The sequence below is a fragment of the Mus caroli genome, unplaced genomic scaffold (genome assembly GCF_978045245.1).
Source record: "Mus caroli unplaced genomic scaffold, Mus_caroli_1 scaffold_10, whole genome shotgun sequence".
Lineage (NCBI taxonomy): Eukaryota > Metazoa > Chordata > Mammalia > Rodentia > Muridae > Mus > Mus caroli.
Window position 1 is genome coordinate 18,990,038 of NW_028227265.1, and position 19,599 is coordinate 19,009,636.

General features: G+C 47.9%; 1 protein-coding gene across 1 annotated transcript in view; it reads right to left on the reverse strand.

The window, feature by feature from the left end:
• The window catches only part of Hydin (HYDIN axonemal central pair apparatus protein), a 361,694-nt gene that overhangs the window by 126,546 nt on the left and 215,549 nt on the right, over positions 1–19,599 (reverse strand). Inside the window, exons 24-28 of the mRNA XM_085843582.1 lie at positions 12,267–12,404; positions 11,375–11,447; positions 7,944–8,054; positions 7,045–7,254; positions 3,599–3,736 (exon numbers count right to left, since the gene is read on the reverse strand). Coding sequence (XP_085699708.1) covers positions 3,599–3,736; positions 7,045–7,254; positions 7,944–8,054; positions 11,375–11,447; positions 12,267–12,404 — 670 coding nt within the window. The remainder of the gene's footprint in view (positions 1–3,598; positions 3,737–7,044; positions 7,255–7,943; positions 8,055–11,374; positions 11,448–12,266; positions 12,405–19,599) is intronic.

Sequence of the window (19,599 nt, forward strand, 5' to 3'; positions counted from 1 at the left end):
TCTCTCTCTCTCTCTGTGTGTGTGTGTGTGTGTGTGTGTGTGTACACGAGGGCAACCTGGGGTGTCATTCCTCACAGCATGCATGTTGGTTTTCGAGGCATGGTCTCTCACTGGCCTAGAACTCATTAAGTAGGCTAAGCCGGCTGGCCGGGAAGCACTAGGGATCTGCCTGTCTCCATTCCCCAGAGCTGGGATTAAAGTGTGTACACCACCATGCTTGTGCCCTGCCCCCAACCCCTGTATGTCAAAGCCCAGCCAGCTACAAAGGGTACCAGGCTTGTGTAGGTTTATCCTCACTTTCCTTCCCCTTCCTTCTCACTCCTCTCATGGGCAGTCTACAATATTCTCCTGTTTCCCCACTGAGCCATTCTTCCTGTGCTCAGTGACTGGGATGAGGGGAGCCTTAGCATCTATCTCCATTGCTTAGCAATGTATTTTCCCAGTAAAAACAGTTCTCACGCAAGCGTGAGCCTCATGCCGGGCAAATGACCTTATTTTGTTCTACACTAAATATGCACGGCCAATTCTGCATTCAGCAAACATTTGTTTTCATGATAAGAATTTGGCTTCATAATAGGATAGCTGGAATACAGGGGAAGAAAACCATACAGAGAAAAATCCCGTTCAGACATGAAAAGAAGTTCGAGATAGAGGGGGGTGGGTGGGTGGGTGGGTTAGCATAGCAGCTTCAAGGCCCTGGATCCCAGGAAGTCCTCTTGCAAGGCTGACTTTTGGTTAGTATCTGGGAGCCAAAGTTCTGGAAGGTTCTTGCCCATTCCCTGATGGGGCTTTCTTACCTTGCCTCACTTGTGCAAACAGTACAGTTTATGTCAACTCCTTGCTTGCTTTCTGAGGAAATTTTGTGATGTGACAGGCAGAAGCATCTATCTGACAAACTTCCAATAAAATCTTCCAGCAGTCTCTAGTGAGTCTCCCTGGTTTGTCTCAGGTTGGCAGAGTTTATTACTAGGGGTGGAGACTGGGAGGTGGGGGCTGTGATGATTAATCTTCATCGTCTACTTGACTGGCTTTGGAGTTACTGTGGAAAACAGCCTGCCTTGTGTGTCTGTGGAGGTGTTTTCAGAATAGACACAGCTTGAATGTGGGCAACAATGCCTTACAGGCTGGAGTCCCAGACAGAATAAAAAGGAGAAGGCAAGGTTAGTAACAGACAGCCATCTCTCCGATGCTTGTTGACCGTGGACACAATGTTACCAGCTGCCTCAGGCTACTGCTGCAATGTGGAGACTCAGAGGCCTTCCTACACCATGACCAACTATATTCTTAAATAAGCCCTTCCTTCCATCCTTCTGTCCTTCCTCCCTCTATCCCTCCCTCGCTCCTCCCCTTGACCTTCTGCCTGCTTCATTCCCTTGCTGCTTTTGCTTTGGGTCCTTTGGTGGTAATGAATCATAGCGTGGGAATGACTCTCTGGCTGAGTCCAAGGCATTATAGAAGGTGCATGCGGGATTTGGACAAGTTTGGCTGGTTGTTCAGGAGGCAGTCACTTTAGCTGACAAACCATCCCAGGTGACAGAAAAGAAAGAAACGCACTCACGTCTTACACTAGTCTTACACTAGTCTTACACTAGTGAAGCATAGCAGCACGAAGAGGGAGGGTTATGAACCAATTATCATGTGCTAACAAACAAACAAGAAGAGCTCTAGCTGATATTTATGAGCTGACCAGATCCAGATTATGCACACACACATGGGTTATATTTTAAGGTGTAGACAGCAGCATATAATGCAGTCTCCCCTCATTTCCTTTTCTCTTATACCCAGTAGGTATTAGACTCAACACCGCATTAGCGCATCTAGAATTGCAGCGTCCCTTGTAACTGCTGTATGTTATTCTGCCACAGTTTTTTTTTTTTTTTTTTTTGGTTTTTCGAGACAGGGTTTCTCTGTGTAGCCTTGGCTGTCCTGGAACTCACTTTGTAGACCAGGCTGGCCTCGAACTCAGAAATCCGCCTGCCTCTGCCTCCCGAGTGCTGGGATTAAAGGCGTGCGCCACCACGCCCGGCCTGCCACAGTTTTAATACCTTAGTATATTCAGTCTTAATGCCTTGGGAGATGTTTAGCTTGTTCCTGTTTCTATATTGGCATCGCACTCTATGCAGACAACAGTCTTATTCACATTTCATCTTGTAAATCTGGGAGCGTGTACTTATGATAATCAGATGAGAAAAAGTTAACCAAAGAGTCATCCTAATAGATTTCGACAATATTTTCTCCGCAGAGTTGCATCAGGTCACACTGACAGCAGCTTTGTACACCCAAAGGCTGACAAAGGGGAGCGGAAGAACGAGAGAAGAAAGAAATTAGAAAAAGATAGAAAAACCATTTGGCAAACTTTTATAGAGAAAACACGAGGAAGGCAACGATCCCACAGATCTCAGTTTGTAAACTCCCACGACGCTTTGTGAGCGAGCAACCTACAAAGAGGCTATGGCATAAGGAAAGGCGAGCAGAAAGTGTAATGGTGAGACTCCGAAGTGCGTTCAAAGCAGAAGCCATTAAAGATGAGAAGGAGACCACTTAAAATGGGCAAAATGTGCTCAGTGAAGAACATTTAATGGGAGTAAGGTCTTACGTGTCAACCCAGAAATGCACGTGTACACAGCAAAAAGTTTCCATATTTATAAATATTTAAAACCAATCCTTTGCGGATGCCACTTGAGGTATTTGGTCATATTTATCTCCCCTCCAGCAGTTGTTTGAATCTGTATGTGTGTGTGCTATGCACACATATGTGGATGCATGCTCACATGGGTGTGGGAGAACATGTGTACTCGTGTGTGCGTGTGCACACTGTGTGCATGTGCAAAAAGGCCAGAAGTTGACACTGGGTGTCTTCTTCCATCACTGCAGTCCTTACCTGGAGCTGGGTCTCTCCCCCGACCCCAGAACTCAGTGATTGGCTAGCCAGGCTGGGCAGCTCAATCCGGGGATTCTCTAGTCTCTGCCCACTTGGGCTGCCATGCCAACCTGCATTTACAGGCTAACGAAAAGTTGCTCCATTTTGTATAGTTGGTATGAGGGAAGCCCTGAGTTTGATGTACCAGTGGGACGCCCCCCTTTCCTGCCTCTCTTTAGAGAAAGTATCTCATTGTACAGCACAGGGTGGCCCTGAATGTAAAGTCCTACTTCCTGTGCCTCCAGAGTGCTGGGACTTGAAAGATGCACTAGCACACATGACTCAAATTTATTATCCTGAGGGACATCCTTAAGTTGTATGTCTCTAACTGGTTCATCATGTGTCTGATGTACCCGGAACGAGATAATGGAGGTCTTGGTAAATGTTTGCTTAATGACCGAGTATTCCTGAGTCTATCTATCTGTCTATCAATATATCCTCCCACCCATCAGTCCGTCCACCAGCATAGGCTCACACCACCTGGAATGGCCTTGAACTTGCCTAGTAGCAAAGGACCAGGGTTTCCCTGATTCTTCTGCCTCGCCCGCCCTCCTGAATGCTCTGGGACTACAGGTATGTGCCACCGTATCGGAGTCCCACTGGTCGTGCTGGCAGTGATGTCCCCTGCCCTGGGAGTGGCTTGTCTGTTTGGGGTGAGCCCTCTCAGTTTGGACTCACCGACAGAGGCAGGATAAGTGGTACTCCAGGGAGAAGGTTCCTTTGTGAAGACCGGTAGTTAGACAGTACATTGAACTCAAAGCCAACTTTCCCAGTGTTTTTCAGTGTGATTTCACGTTCTGTGACATGGTCAAACAGCTGGGGAGAGGATGAGAGGAAGGACCGTTACCTACCTGCGGGATTCTGCTCTCAGCCCGACAAAGGGGATCCCCAAATGTACCCTCCTCCGTTACATCAGGTACTGATCAAGCCACATCCAGCATCGTAAAAGGAGGCTTCCTGGAAAATCTAAATTTTCTAAAATAAGAGGATCCTAAAATAATAGGATCTGATCCTATTAAAACACAATATTTACATTCAGAATGTTCTAGAATTAATTTTCCTATTGGTACCATGAGCCATAGAGGTATAACATGCCAGTTGAGATTTGCTAGCATGCTTTATAGGCTCATATGGTAGGCTTAATACCCTCAAACTGAGGCCTACTTTAGGGGTTCCAAGGACAAAACAGAGCACACCTAGCTGCCTTAGGTAGGATCAGGTCCATTTAGGTGGCATAGCTCTAGAGATGAATTGAAACCAGTTTATCAGAGAGCCCTGGAGGTGAAGAAGAAAAGCCAATTCTATTTGAATAACAAGGCAGAGAAGATAGCAGTCAGTGCTGGATGACTCTGAATGCAGATGCAGCCTTCAATCTGCACACACATCTGCACACACACACAATTCAATAATTTCTACTTGCTATGTAGCTATGTGACAGCAATCAAATGAGGCAAACAATGCTAATAAGTAGAGTCTCTGAGTACACAGCACACAGAGAATCAGCCAACGGCCACCCCTACCCTGTGTTAGAAAGCATGTTGTGTCTGAGATGTGCCAAGAGCCAAGTGAAGGCAGGGTGGAAGGTTCTGGATGTGGATGCTCCTGGAAAGGAGCTGAGCTGTGGACGACTGGATGAACAGGTCTGGGGTGGGGGTGGGGCAGAGCGGGACATGAGAAGAATAGTGCATGAGAAAATATGGAGGCAGTGAGGGCTGGGGAGTATGAGAGACAGTAGGTAAACCTGCTTGGCCACAACTAAATGGATATCTTATAACGGGGGGGGGGGGATTATGGTCAACTCGATGTCTGCATACAGAGCATCGGTAAAAAGAAGAACTTAACAGCTGGGCATGGTGGTACATTCCTTTAATTCCAACAATCGGGCAGCAGAGGCAGGCAGGTCTCTATGAGTTTGAGGGCTAGCCTGGTCTACATAATGAGTTCCAGGGCTATACAGAGAGACCTCCCACTTAAAAAACTCCAATGCCCCCCAAAACAAAACCACAAAAGAGGAGAGCTTAACAATGGGGATCCCACAGACTCCCCAAATGTTACAGGCTATTATAGGTCACCTTCAAGAACTTGACAGTAAGACCCTATTGTTAAAGATACCACACTTTTGAGTCATGGGACATGAAGAGATCCAGCTGGTGCTCTACTGGGAGCTGCATCCCTGCTGGATAGCCTAGCTTTCAGACTGCTTGCTGGAAGGTGCCGTGGGAGCTACTGTGGAGAAAAGTGACCATGAGCTTCACCTAGCCGTGACTCCCGTGAACTTCAAGGACCTGCCTGGTGCGACAGGGACATAAGTGTTACAAACTACCTCTTGATTGGTTGTACCGTTCACCCCATAAGATGGCACAGCTACCTGCCGCCGAGGCCTGTGTCTACTTAAGCCATGGTCCCAGGGGAAAGCCTCGTACTAGCTAATTCTGCTAAAATCACATTCTATTAAACCGGCTTCTAATAAGGTAATGCCATTTATTAGCGCACCTCCCAACCCTCACGAGCAAAGCTGCTTCATGGAGTAGAGGACGATAGCACAGAGACCCAAGCTGCTCAAGTGTGGAGAACAGAGACGTCAAAGAGCTCGGTTCTAAGTGGGAGTCTACATTGCATCTCTCCTCTCAGGCTCGGAGATCTACGTGGAAGAGTGAAGCATCAGGGTGGCAAGATCCAGATGTGGCAGGTAACTTCCAGACCGAGCAGGGCAGCTGCATGGAGGGCAGGAGTGGGCATAGAGTCCCCAGCCCTAGCCAGGAGCTACTGGTATTGGTTTGCTGCTGGAGAGTGACCGTTCTCTTTACTGGTGTGACACCAGCTATACTGATCCCGCACTCAGGAGTAGTCGGCTGGTACAAACAGCCCTGAATGGGGGAGGGAGCATGAACTCGAGAGTAAGACAGAACACGGTGGGGAGGAGGCTGAGGAGGATCTGAGAGGAGATGGGTGAGGGGTGAATGGGATTAAAATACACTGTGTGAAATTAAGAATAAAACCATTATTAAAAAGACTCCAAGATTAAAAAAAAAAAGGCTTAGGACATCTTCAGTAAGTGATCTAATTGGGGACAGAGAAGAGAACTCTTGGTGACCGTCTACCTCGACCAGGGCAAAACACTGACCGGTGGGATGGCATTGCTGTCCACCCCCATCTCATAGATGAGAGATGCTGAGGCTCAGAGAGATGAAGCAGTATTCCTAAGGTAACGGTGGGAATCCAGACAGGATAAGAAAACAAAACAAAAACCAAAATAAAACCAAACAGAACAAAAAAACCCAGAACAACAACAACAACAAAATAGAAGTGTGCTCTTTTCTCAGTACTGCGCCACTGGGATGAGCTGCCCAGGGGATGATGGGATTGGTGGGATAAAGATACACTTTCGGGAAAACTTATCTGACAATGACGCCTAAATGGATCAGTACTGACTTGATCCCTTTCTTGGTATGTGTCTGTAGGCCAGAGGTACTGACGTCATGTGTCAGGGAGTCTGGTTTTGAAAAACTGAAACCCCAGGCCCAATGCTGGGCCCACTGAATCAGACCCCAGGTCCTTTATGTACTCCAGTATGGGCAGACTGCTGTAGTATTTAGGCATGGCAGCTGGGTGTCACTATGCATGCATGCAATCCTAGCCCTTGGGAGGCGTAGGTGGGAGGTTGAGGAGTTTGAGGTCGTCCCTTGACTACAACAGTGGGTTTGTGGAAAGCTGAGGGCTGCATGACACCCGGTCTTTCAAGATCAAAACCAAAAACATCGAAACAATTATCTAGGTAGGGCCTGTGGTGGGACTGGAGTGATTTGGAGTGGGACTGAGGTGGGTAACTTGGAAACACTGCCCGCTGAGGGTACGTGGGGTGTGCAGGATGGGGCAGCAAGAAAGCCTTGGAGCCTCTGACTGGATGGGTGTGAGAAGCTAGTGCTAATGAGAGAGACAGAAGGGAAAGTAAGCAACTTCGGATGCTGAAGTGGAGGAGGCACCGAGAGGAGCAAGAGAAAAAGACTGAGAACGGGGACTGGGGCAGAGGAGCTAAATGTGGATGAACAGCCAGAGTCCTGAGGACCACAAGCCACATTTAAGGCAAACCCAGGAACACCCCCCCAACCCGATGTCTGCAGTACCTGCAATCCATAGTTAATGTCCTTCGTGTCAAAGGAGTAGTTGACCAGGGACGCCTCCCCCTTCAGTAGTATTTCATAGGTGGGTCCTCCTTCCACCTCACACAGAGCTTTGGCCCGGGCGATGATGTCGCTGTGTCCATAGAAGGTAAACGATATCTGATGGCTGCTGTAGGGCCGCAGGACTCCGTAGAGGGGCAGAATGTCAAACACCTGCAGAGAAAGGCATCCCACAAGGGCCTGGCTGTCAGGGTGACGGGGCTGCGGTGGGTGAGTTAAAACTCATTATTGACTTGCATTCTTGTTTTTTATTAGATATTTTCTTCATTTACATTTCAAATGCTATCTCGAAAGTCCCCTATACTCCCCCCCCCTCAGCCCCGCTCCCAACCCACCCACTCCCACTTCCTGGCCCCGGCATTCCCCTGTACTGGGGCATATGATCTTCGAAAGACCAAGGGCCTCTCACCCCATTGATGGCCGACTAGGCCATCCTCTGCTACATATGCAACTAGATACATAGTTCTGGGGGTACTGGTTAGTTCATATTGTTGTTCCACCTATAGGGTTACAGACCCCTTCAACTCCTTGGGTACTTTCTTTAGCTCCTCCATTGGGGGCCCCGTGTTCCATCCAATAGCTGACTGTGAGCATCCACTTCTGTGTTTGCCAGGCACTGGCATAGCCTCACAAGAGACAGCTATCTCAGCTATCTTGCTGGCATATGCAATAGTGTCTGGGTTTGGTGGTTGTTTATGGGATGGACATTCTTGACTTTTGACTCCCACGCCCGCGTGAAGGTGACAGTGGAAACACTCCGGGTAGAAGGCAGTTTCCAATATGGAGAAGGTACTGGGAAGCATCCGTGCTGGGTAACTGAGGACCTTGGGGTTATCACTTACTTCTTCTATCCCAATAGACAGCATCTCATCCTGTTCATAGATCCACATGCATTCTGGGTAGTCCGGCTGGCTCTGGCTTCTTTCCGTTCCCGCGGAGCTGTATTTTATTGCCTGGAAGTGAAAGAGGGAAGGAAAGCTAGCAAGCACACGCCACGGCTCATCACTAATGCACACCTCTCCTTCCTTGCGAGAAGAAGGAAATACAGCGACTATGATGGTAAGAATGGAGTGTGTAGGAGATGGAGAGATAGCTCAGTGGCTAAGAGCAAAGGCTCCTAGTTTGGTCCCCAGCACCCTTGCTGAGCAGCTCATGGGCATCTGTAACTCCAGCTTGAGTGGATCTGACTCCCTCTTCTGGCCACCATGGGTACTGCATTCATATGCCCGCCCTAACACAAGACTAGGTAATTGAAAATACATTTTAAAAAACCTGGACATTTTTTTTCCTATGATGACACTTGGACAATGCTCAAAATGCATATATATGGATTTTATGGCAATCATTTTAACAGAGGAGTTCTGAAAGTAAGCTGTCTGCCCACCAGAAACAGCACACTTTAAACAGCGTGTGCATGGCACCTCTCTTTCCACAGAGGACGACTCAATGTGTATTTGTGGACCAGGATCAATGCATACAAAATGCCCTTGAGAGAAAAGGTGTGTTCCATTCATGTGAGAGAGTCAGGCTCTGAAGGCAGGAGTGGGTGGCTGTAAACTCACTCTGAGGCCTGAATGTGCAAAACCATTATCTGGGAGATTGCTAAGAATTTCAGTAGTATTTTCTTATGAATGGTGGGATTCAAAGGAGTCTTGTTCTGATATTTCTGTATTGCACGAATTTTCTGTGACAAGTGTCTCTGAAGATGGACACTGTTGAATATTCAGAAGACAAACGTGTGAAATGAAAAGATAGGGAAAGATGTAAGGAAAGAAATTTCAACTAATGAATAGTTTATAGTACTCACGCGTGCACATGCATCTCTGTCCTGTGCGTATGTGTCTGTCTGCACCTCATGTGGTAGAAGAGACTTCACAAGCATCATTTAAAGTATTGAAAGTAGTTGGCACATATTCATGATACAAAGTTAAGATAGTAAAAAGGGTGTATGTGTTACAAAATAATACTCCCAGCAATATTCCTTACTCTTCAGTTGCAAACAGGTAACCGCTGTTGCTTTATTTTTTTTGATAGATTCCATCTGATTATTGTCTTAATACGATGAACTTTTGAGAATTTATTTTAAACTATTTTCATGTGTATATGTGTGCATTTGAGAGTGGGTAAGTGTGCATGAGTGGAGGTTCCACAGAGGCTGGAGGACGGCGCCAGATGCTCTGCAGCTGGAGTGACAGGTGCTGTGAGCCTCCAGCTGTGGGAGCTGCTGGGCGTGTCCTCTGGAAGAGCAGGGTGAGCTTTTAACCTACTCTCCCGTCTTTACTTGACTAATGCTTACAGAAGACATACTATGGACTAGTTCCAGGTACGAGGGATAAAATGGTGGACAGAACAGGAGAAAGAAAACCTCTGCCCTCATGACCCTGGTGCTTTTTGGCTATTCTGTGCATAAGCAAACACACACACATACACACACGCACACGCACACACACACACACACACACATGCGTGCGCGTGCGCCACCATTTAAAAGACATAAGAGACTGCTGAGTCTGAGACCTGGACTGCTTGGCGCAGGCATCTCCTCACTGAAGTGGGAAAGGACAGTGGTTCCCACCACCAGAGACCGTGAGAATAAAGCTTACGAGTATGGGAAGTGTATTAGGTGCTCAGTATGCGCTAGCTTTTGGGGCTGGAGAGATGGTGGCTCAGAAAGAGCAATGGCTGTTCTTACAGGGATCTGGGTTCTATTCCCAGCACCTGCCAGAGTGCTCATTACCATTTTTCCAGTTCTAGAGAATCTGATGCCCTCTTCTGGCCTCTGTGGGTACTGCATACATATGGTGCACATTTGCACATGCAGGCAAAAATTCATATATATGAATATATATTCACATATATGTATATATATATATATATATATACACATACACACATACATACATAATATTAAAAAGTAACCATTAGTTGTTGTTTTTATGTACTTCTGCCTTGACAGGAATGGTAGAATACTATGTGTCCTTTTTTTTTTTAACTTAGCATTCTTTATTTAATACGGAAGAACCTCTTTGCTTTTTATAATAGAATTCCTAGCACTGCCTTGTGCAGATATAATTTGGTTTATTCAGTTAATCTCCTGTTGGCAGAATTGTTTCCAAAATGTTCATGCTCTTATAAACAAAGCGGTGATGTACAAGGCTAGTTATAGCTTCACATAAGTACAGAGGCATATCTGGAGAGTAATTTAGAAGAGGAAGTATGCATTTTAAATATTGATACACCTGCCAAGTTACATGTCAAAGAGGCGACACCAATTTGCTCCTGCCTTTATGTACGAAAATCTCTGCTCATGCCTATTTTTTTGGCCACAACTCAATCTTAGCTTGGATGTATAGTAATTTATTTAGCATTTTTTCTAATTTCCTTTTTTTTCCCTATTTCTAAGGTGCAAGAAGAAATATCTTTTTAGTGGAGAACTCTGTGTCTCCAATCTATATACTGTCTCAGTCTATTATCCTAGAGGAAGTATTTAAGGGTATGTATACTGTATAAGTGTGTGTGTAGGGTGTTACAGGTACGTGTGTGGATGGCAGTGAGAATGTGTGTGCACAGATGTATTGTGTACACATGTATTGTGCCTGTGCACATGTGTATACATGTATGTGGAGGCTAAATGTCAATGTTTACATCTTGATCACTCTCTACCTAATTCTTTAGAGATGGAGACTCCCACTGACCCTGGAGCTCAGCCATTCAGCTAGACTGTAGGGTTCTACCTGACTACACACACACACACACACACACACACACACAGAGAGAGAGAGAGAGAGAGAGAGAGAGAAAGAGAGAGAGAGAGAGAGAGAGCGCTACCAGTGCTGGGATTGCTATTGTTGTAACCCAGAGAACAGCCCTCACACGGGTGCAGGAGATCTGAACTCACGGACTCACACTTGCATAACAGCCACAGAGCCATGTCCCTAGCCCAGGGCTGTGAACTCGCCTGTGGCGTATACTGCGTAAACTGCGTTATTCCTGAGGAAGCTACTGCTCCGTTAGCCAGTGGCCTTTATGCTGGGAGTGGAAAGAACATGTGACCACCCAGGCCTGGAGATTACGTTTTTCACCTTTTGGAAATCTGTGTCCTGAGGCATCCTGGCCTCTCCCTGAGGTGCTCACTCTGGGGAGAAGCGACCTGGACACAGCTCCTCAGCCTCTCACACCAGCTCCCTCCCAGTGCTGGGCTTGGCGCTCAGCTCCTGGCTCCTCTCTGCTTTCCCTTGCTAACCCGGCCCAGGAGCAAAGAAAGAAATCATACTTCTGAGACCATGGTCGACGTCGCGGGCTTTTTGATTTCTTCGGGTCCAGCTTCATCGTCCATAAGGATCGTCCTGGGGAGTTTAAGGACACGTGAGTGTCACTGGGGCTGCAGATGTTGCCACCAGTCCAGTCCGCTGCAGCTGTGTCCAACCCCCAGTTGTCTCTTCCTCTCTGCCACATCCCACAGTAAGTGGAGTATTGCTCAAGCGACACTTTCTCTAAGAGGTTAGCTGGCGGTGCTCGGCTGTCCTCTGCCTTCACATGTACAGAGTGGGCCACGGCACTGCGCAGTCTCCCAGTAGCCACCCTTTCCTGGAGCACCAAGCTTGTGTCCAGCTTACAATGCATGCTGGGAAGCATGGGCAGTTCTCCAGACCATTCTCCGGTAAGTCCTTGATGCTCAATGTTCACCGTTATAATGTTTGACCTTGTTTTTGGGACTAGGTATCACTGTGTAGCCTAGGCTGGCCTCAAACTCATAATCCTCCTGCCTCAGGCTCCTGAGTACTCCATGTGCTATCATACCTAGCTGAATTTCCTAATTACTCAGAGCATCTTATTGTGAGGATGCGGCATTTGATGGACGGATCATGTTATTTTCTGCTTTCTACCTTGAGTCCCATACTGCAGAGCTTCGCTCTGTGAGGGAGTGAAGGGGAAGGAAGGAAGGTCTCCATGCCCCGGAATTAAGAGCTCTGGCCCTGCTCTGAGAGCAGAGATGGTTCTCAGCTCTCTAACTCAGGTCCCATGGTGGGCTGAACACCTAGAATCCTCTCATGCAACTGTTGGCTAGTGTATGGCTGAACGGACAGGGAGGGATGGAGGGTGTTAAGCTCGGTGAGAGGAAAGAATGCAGCTAAGGACAGGCCCACGGAGTTTTGCCTCCTTACTTGATCGAATCACTGAAGTCCATCTCCGTATACTCTACGGTGTGTGGGGCTGCCAGAGAGCTGGCAGTGACCGAGGTGGCTGCGATGGACTCCATCTGGGACAAGAAGGCGCTGTAGGGCTTCATACATGGCGCAAACCTACCAGGACAAAGAGGCGCTGTAAATTAGAGATTGTTGGCTCCTGGGCTCGATCCTCAGATTTTTCAGGGATCACCCAGCTCAGCCTGGATCCAGAGTCTCCTCCTCTGAGCATACACAGACTCCTGGGATTCCCCCTCTCCCATTTTCCTTCTCATTCCCGGTTGATGGTGAGCTCCCCCGGGACTTGATTCTGACAGAGCACCAGATACAGAGCACTGCCCAGACTGAACTGCCAACCATGCATGGGAGCAAATGAGGGTCTGCTCCCAGAGATGCAGAAGGCAGAGCTGGGGTTGGGGGGGGGGTATGTGAAGCTTGCCCTGCTGGGATCACGAAAAAGAAGAACAGAACAAGATCTGTCTCTTATAACGCTGAGTCCTCTGCATCTTGCTCAACACAGCCCAATGCTGGCCCCATTGGCGAGCTTTGCTGTCACTCAAGTTCTGACTAAACAAGCTCAGAGGAAGACAGGTGGCTGCACAGGCTGGCACTCCAGTGCTCAGGTTTCACTCATTATATTAAGAAAAGCCTTTGGTTGCCACCAAGGTCAGGGCTCACCCTTAATCCTCTTTTCTTTCTGGGCACAGGTGACTTGGCTCTGGACTCCTTTGCTTCTTCCCCTATATCTCCCTGTAGTTTCAGCCCAGTTCACTTATTTAATTATCCCGGACCCATTTGAAGTCAGCAGAAGTTCTTGGCAGGGTCCTCGCTTCCCTCTGGAGTGGGAAAGTCTCCCCGGCTTATCACAGCTTCACATTCACGGTTCAGGATGGCGTCCACTTCCCATGAGGCTAGGAGTACTGTTTCCCGAATCTCAGGCACCCCGTTCCCACCTTCTGATTTCTGCCTCCCCAGCATTACCCAATAAAACGATTTTATTGGGGTTCGGTTTGCTTGCCTATTTGATGAAATTTAACAGATACCCAAGTATCTGCTGCCATGTTTGTGGACAGACGGTTCCTCTCGTTCCTTTAGAAGTTACGTCTCATCCTTGTGGGTTTGTGCTTCATGGCACATCGGGTAAGTTCCACCCACAGCTTCATAGAAATGGAACCCGGTATCAGTACTGACTGGCTCTGACTTCTCTGGTTCAACATGAACATTTTACTGTTAGTCTTGTTACATGGGGCACTGAGTAGCTTTTCCACAGTGTGGATACTGATCTATCATCTTGGTGATGAACACCCAAGTTGTTTCCAGCTTTTGGATTCTGCTCATAAAGCTGCTATGAGCTTTGGTGTATAAGTCTCTATGTGGACACATGTTTGTTCTCTGCTTTGATTTGGATCTGATATACTCCCCGCCAAGGCTCCTGTGTTAGGGCTTAATCTGCAGCTTGGTGCCAGTCACGGGTGATGGAGGTCTTGGGAGGCAAAGCCTTGAGGTCCCTGGGGAGATAGCATTAAAGGACATAGCATGACACTGCTTTCTCCTTCTGCTCTTTGCTCTCTGGCTCACAATGAGGTGATGGTTTCACTGTTTTCTATTCCTGAATTGCTTTGTCACAGGCCCAAAGGAAACAAGACACAACCAATGTATGAACGGAAGCCCTTAGGGCTGTGAGCTGAAATAAACCTTTGGCTTCATGATTGGCTCAGGGGTTTGTTATAGTAGTAGAAACGGAGTCACTCATTCTTTTTGGACAAATTCCTTTGTAGGAAGCTGCTGAATTCTATGACCTCTGCATGTCTTAGGGGCCGCTCCGAAAAGCCACGCTTGGCATTTAGATTAATTTAAGCCATTTACAGCTTACGTAGTGGCGGTTCCTATAGTATCATTAGTAGGCTTATTTTAAGGGAATGTATTTATAGGATTACTACAAATGAAATCCTGGTCTTAATTCATTTCAAAACTCAACAGGGGGAAATACATCAATGCTATTTATCTGCCCGATAGATAAAGGCTCTGAGTGGAGCGCTGCCTGCTGTTTTATGAAGGAGGATCAGTTGGCTTCCCCTGGAGGAAACCCGAGGTTGGCGTCATCTGTAACTGGGCTCACTACGGAACCATGGGCTCTGGGAGGGTCAGGCTCTTTTCAGCCCTGCAGCACAGAGGCTATTACACAGAGACAGTGGATGTTTGATTAGCTGGCTAGCTGGCAGGGTAGGCAGTTAAATGAGAGCAGGTGAGGAGTAGGCTGTACTCACACCCCCACCAAGGACGGCATTATCTTACTTGAGCTTCCACTGGGCTTGTTCTAGATCAGATTAGTTGACTCTGGTTTCTTGGCAGACCCTCTCGGTTGGAGGGGATGGGAGGAGATACAAGAAGATCTCCAGAGAGAAACTTAATACAATAAAGACTCTTGGCTCCATCCTTGGGCAGAGTCAGGTCTTGGGTAGGGAGGGCCCAGGACTTGGTTTTTAAGTCGGTCCCAGATGCTTCAAGTGATGAGCAGCCACCATGGGTGGGAAGTCACTGTGGTAGCTCAGGACAGAGCTGATAATTAATGTGGGGTTAACACCGTAGCCTTACCAGCTAGGGACAGTGAAAAACAGCGTTAGACAATTCTGAGCACTTATTAAATCACCCCAGGTCAGCACAGATACCTGGGGAGACCCTCTGCTGGGCCATTGTGCATATAATAGCAATCTCTCCTCCAACATTGGCACCTCCCTCTCCCCCCCCCCGCCCCCCGGGATGTCTTCCAGATTAAAAACAGAGCATGTGGGGAATGTCTGTCAAGGAAGAACACAATGCTGCTGGTGTCTGCACACCCGGGGAAAAACAACACCTCAGCTGGGAAGCAGGAGGTCTCTGGAAACAAACAAGGGAGTTCAATGCAACGAGGCCTTAAGCAGAATAGAGGCTTTAACTTGTTAAAACCTGATGCCCTTCAAACCCAACCCTCCCACACCCCCATCCCCACCTGCAAAGATTCATTTTTCCCTTCAGGTATAGATCAGATTCATTTCCTCTTACACATAGATTATTACTTTCCTGTCCTTCTGGCTCTCACGGGATTGGATCCTGTTATTTTTAAAAGAGAGTAGGCAGCAATCAAGGAAAATCAATAGTGCTCCAATTCTAGAAGGTTCGCTGGAGACACCAGGGAAGGACACTTATTGGGCTGCGACAGCATCTTCTGAATGTCCAACACAGGCTGATGAACAGCACCGGGTCAGGCTCAAGAATCCCTCTCTTCGTGTTTCATTGTAAACACTGGGGTTAAGGATCAATACGAACCTTTGTGCTATACACGGTGAAAACTACAACAGTAACAGCAAAGTCCACCTCTCTCATTTCCTGTCCCCGCCCCCACCCTTGCCCACCACGGCAAGCTCTAACACAACAAGACAAGCTTGTACTTTAGAGGCGTGTTGGAGTTCTCAGGGTGTCTGTAGACTGGAAGGTGTGAAGGTCACACACACTCAGGTCTGGGCAGTAAGGTCCGGGTGGTGGGGACAGTTGGCTTTGCAGTGGACACAGTGACTGCCAGTTTGCTTATTCAGTACATTTGGGTTCCAGAAATGTCCCTTATTGAGGGTCAGAATAGCCTTTGGCTTTATGCAAGGGGCCTGAAGATGGGCTTTATCTGGCTCGACAAAGACAATCGGCTTGTGTTATTTCCCAAATGAATGCTTAGGTGCTTGTCGAGATCACCCTGCTAGGAGGATGCGCTCATCACAGACACTGTGGGTGCTGGGAGCACCTTTCTCTGAAGCATTGCTCTGCTCTGACAGAAACTGCCCCTCATACCAAGGATTTCTCAGGAGGTTATGAGCCTTTCTGTAGGAAGGGCTCACAGGCAGGCAGAAGACTGGTTGATGGGTGTGAGGCTCTAAGAGCCCAGCCTCCTCCACAGTGAGAGGGACAAACTCTGGAGCCTGATCCATTCTCCAGAGTTCCCTCGTGGGATGGGACTGAGGTCAGAGTTACTTTTGCAACCACAGCTCTCGGTTCCCCTTCATTCTCTCTGGCTTCCCTCTTCTCTTCTCCTGGGGCTCTTTCCTCAATGCAGCAACTGTCCTGGCCTCGTCCTGGAGGGAACCGACATTACTTCTGTACAGTTCCAGAGAGGAGAGATGCTGGCTTTCAGCAACCCCAAGGCCAGCAGACAGAGACAGACATAGGAGTGGCTATAACTGAGCATGCAGTGCTCTGACAAAGCTCTTCATGGCCAGACTTTCTACTCTTGTCTACCCAGGAAGCCCTGAGTCTCCCAATCCCCACACTCCTCATTTGTTCAGTTCTCAGTGAAATTCTCCAAGTACCAAGAAGGATTTTTCTCATGGTCTGTGGAACATCCTCTGCCTAAGACAACTCTACGTCTTTACTCAGTCCACACTGATGTGACTTCCAAGCCTTAGCTTCACTGTTTCCATTGGGGGCATAGTCCCTGACCCCGAGGCCATGCTATGGGGTCATATTCATGGACTGTTGTGATCTACTCAGCAGCCTGGCCTGGCTCCACCACCACTGTCCCTAGCTAGTGATGCCGTATCGAGTTTCAAGATGACACTCACTCAACATTTATTGAAGAAGGAATTCTATCCAAAAATCCCACGAGGCTGGAGATGGCTCGGCAGTTAGAGGGCTTGCTATGCCAACGTGAGGACCGGAATTCAGGTCCCCAGAACCCACATGAATGCTGGCTGGGGTTGGGGGATGCTTGACTGTGTAATTTCAGTGCTTAGAAGGCACAAGTGGGATTCCTTAGAGCAAAGCTGGCTAGTTAGGCTAGCGGAACCAGTGAGCTGTGGGTTTATGTAGAGGACCTGCTTCAAAAAGTAAGGAAGACAGGGACAGAGGAAGCTGTCTGCAGGTGTCCTCTGGCTCCCCCGCACACATACACGCCGATGACCACACATAGACAACACACACATGCACACAGAATCTTGTTTTGTCTAAGCACTGCATTGGATGGCATAAAAACGACCACAGTGATCTCTCCCATTCCTGTAAGCACAGATTGCAGAAGATGTTGCCTCCCCCAACCCCACCACCAAGTAGAGCCTATTTCCTTCAGACCCAAAGTCTGGTCTTGGCTAATGATACTGCGTTAGAAAATGTGATGCAAACAGCCCGTATATCATCTAGTGCCATGCTTAATATATATTTATTGTATCTTAGGGTTAAAAAAAGGCAATTTCTCTTCTTTCTCTTGTTTCTAATTATCTCGTTTTGAACAGCACTCCCTCTTTCCCCTCCTCTCTCTTTTGTTCCCCCCACTTCTCTCCATCCCCATCCTTCTCTCCCTTCCTCCTTTCTCTGAACCCCTGTGTCACAACCTGTTCTTCCTTCCTGTTTCTAAAGGGAGCAGATGGAAACCATTGCTTTTAACCATACTTCTAGATGGCACATTCTCCTGTGTCCTAAACTCAAAGTCCCTGCCGTGCTCCCACATTTACTGGGAAGGATGTGTGTGGTCTGCCTACCTTGGTAAGCAAGTGATAGAAGCAGATGAAGCTGCTGGGACCTTCCTTGCTAGCGTTTACTCCAGCTGTGCCATAAGAGGAGGAGGGGAAGCCAATGGGAAAGCAGCCTGCCTCAGCCTTCTGACGTCATCGTGTTTCCAGTGCCTCCGATTGGCCGTTTGTGCCAAGGGGAAGGCTGTGAGAGCTGAGGAGCTGAAGCTCAAACCTCTCAAGTCTTAGAGATGGAGCCGCTTAGGAGGAGTTCTCACAAGTGACTGCCCTTTGGGGCCACCCGTGGGATCTTAAAAGACCTAGGCCCTAGATACAACAGGAGAGATTGGGTTTACTTGGCATCGGGCTGTTCGAAAGCCCCTGCCATGGTTCCAGTGTGCATTCAAGGCTGAGAGGCCATGACCCCATCACTGTGGGGGAGAAAGTCACAAAGAAGGTATGTGTGCCAGTGGGAGCCTGCATTCAGTAACCACAGCCAACGCTGTACACCAGCATCCTGCCAGGTACTTACTTAATAAACACTGCCCAATTTGATCTCCACACCAGGATGCCACAAGCTTTTCAAATGACAAAATGGAGGCGAACAATTTGCTGAGCTGTGCTAAACTGACCCCAAAGCTTTGCTGGCAACCCTCCTAAGCCACTGGTGTGGGTGGGTGTCCCTGGATCGCTTCTGGCCAGGCCACTCTCTTGGTGGCAAGTCACGGAACAGGCCTTCCTCTGTCTAAAGACACCACGATCCCCATTACAAGGAACTTGTATTGACTCATCTTGAGCCTTCTCTTGTAATCTAAGGAAAAGAAGACCTCACTGGCCTGGCCCTTGAGGAGACACCTTGGGAGCTTAGCTCTGAGGGGAGTAGGGGAAGACAGTTAACAGAATCTACCTTGAAGCTCTCTAGAGAGATTTCAGTGAGACTTGGCCATTTCTGTGAAGCTCCAGAAGGTGTCCCCACTGCTACACACTCTCGGAAGGGCCGCTGAACAGGTAGCCTGAAATCTCATAAATGTGTTCAGCTTCAAAGCACTTGAAAAAATACTTTCAAAACAGGAAGGCTTTAAAAGTCAGTTTCTTTGAGTGTCTAGCCTCCCGTAGCGGTAGCTTACTTTGGGAGACTTCTAATTAATGTGAATATGTAGATGCACGAACTCCTTATGAATTCTACCACTAAAGGAGCCAAGCAAGCATAATCTGGCCTGAGATCAGATCTGCTCCGATTCGTTCCACCGGCTTCTTTCGAAGCTGACTGAGCTCACATTGAGTCTCCCTGAGGCTGATGTCTGCGGCTGATATTAAAGACACTCAGAAAATTCTTTAAAAAGAGTGAACCTGTAACAAGGTGACCAGGAGTCTTTTATAATAACATGAAAGCAGGGACAAAAAAAAAGTTTTATAACCCTCAAAACTGAAATGAAAAAAATAAACCAAAACAAGAAAACCACCCTTACTGGTTCATCTGTGGGGAAATAAGAGCTGGCACTTCAGGAAACAGGAGTATACTGAGTTACAAATAGACCCGGACGGCAGAGACGCACAGCATCAGGACCGCTTTCAGCTTTCATGTTCTATACAGAGAGGGCTAAAGGCTTCCCTGATCCAGGGACCTCCCTCTGCTTGAAACCTTGGGTCTTGCAGGTGGGTCACAAAGACTGCAGGTTTGTTTCTGGAAGCTCAGATGTGAGTGATGTTTGCAGTTCTCTCAGGCTCTGAGGTGAATCTGACCCCCCTGTTTGGACCCCTCACAGCAGAGGAGAGGAGATTTTTGGAAGATGGATCTACCCGAAGTCTGGGGCCTTCCCAGAGGGCTCTGAGGACAGCAAAGC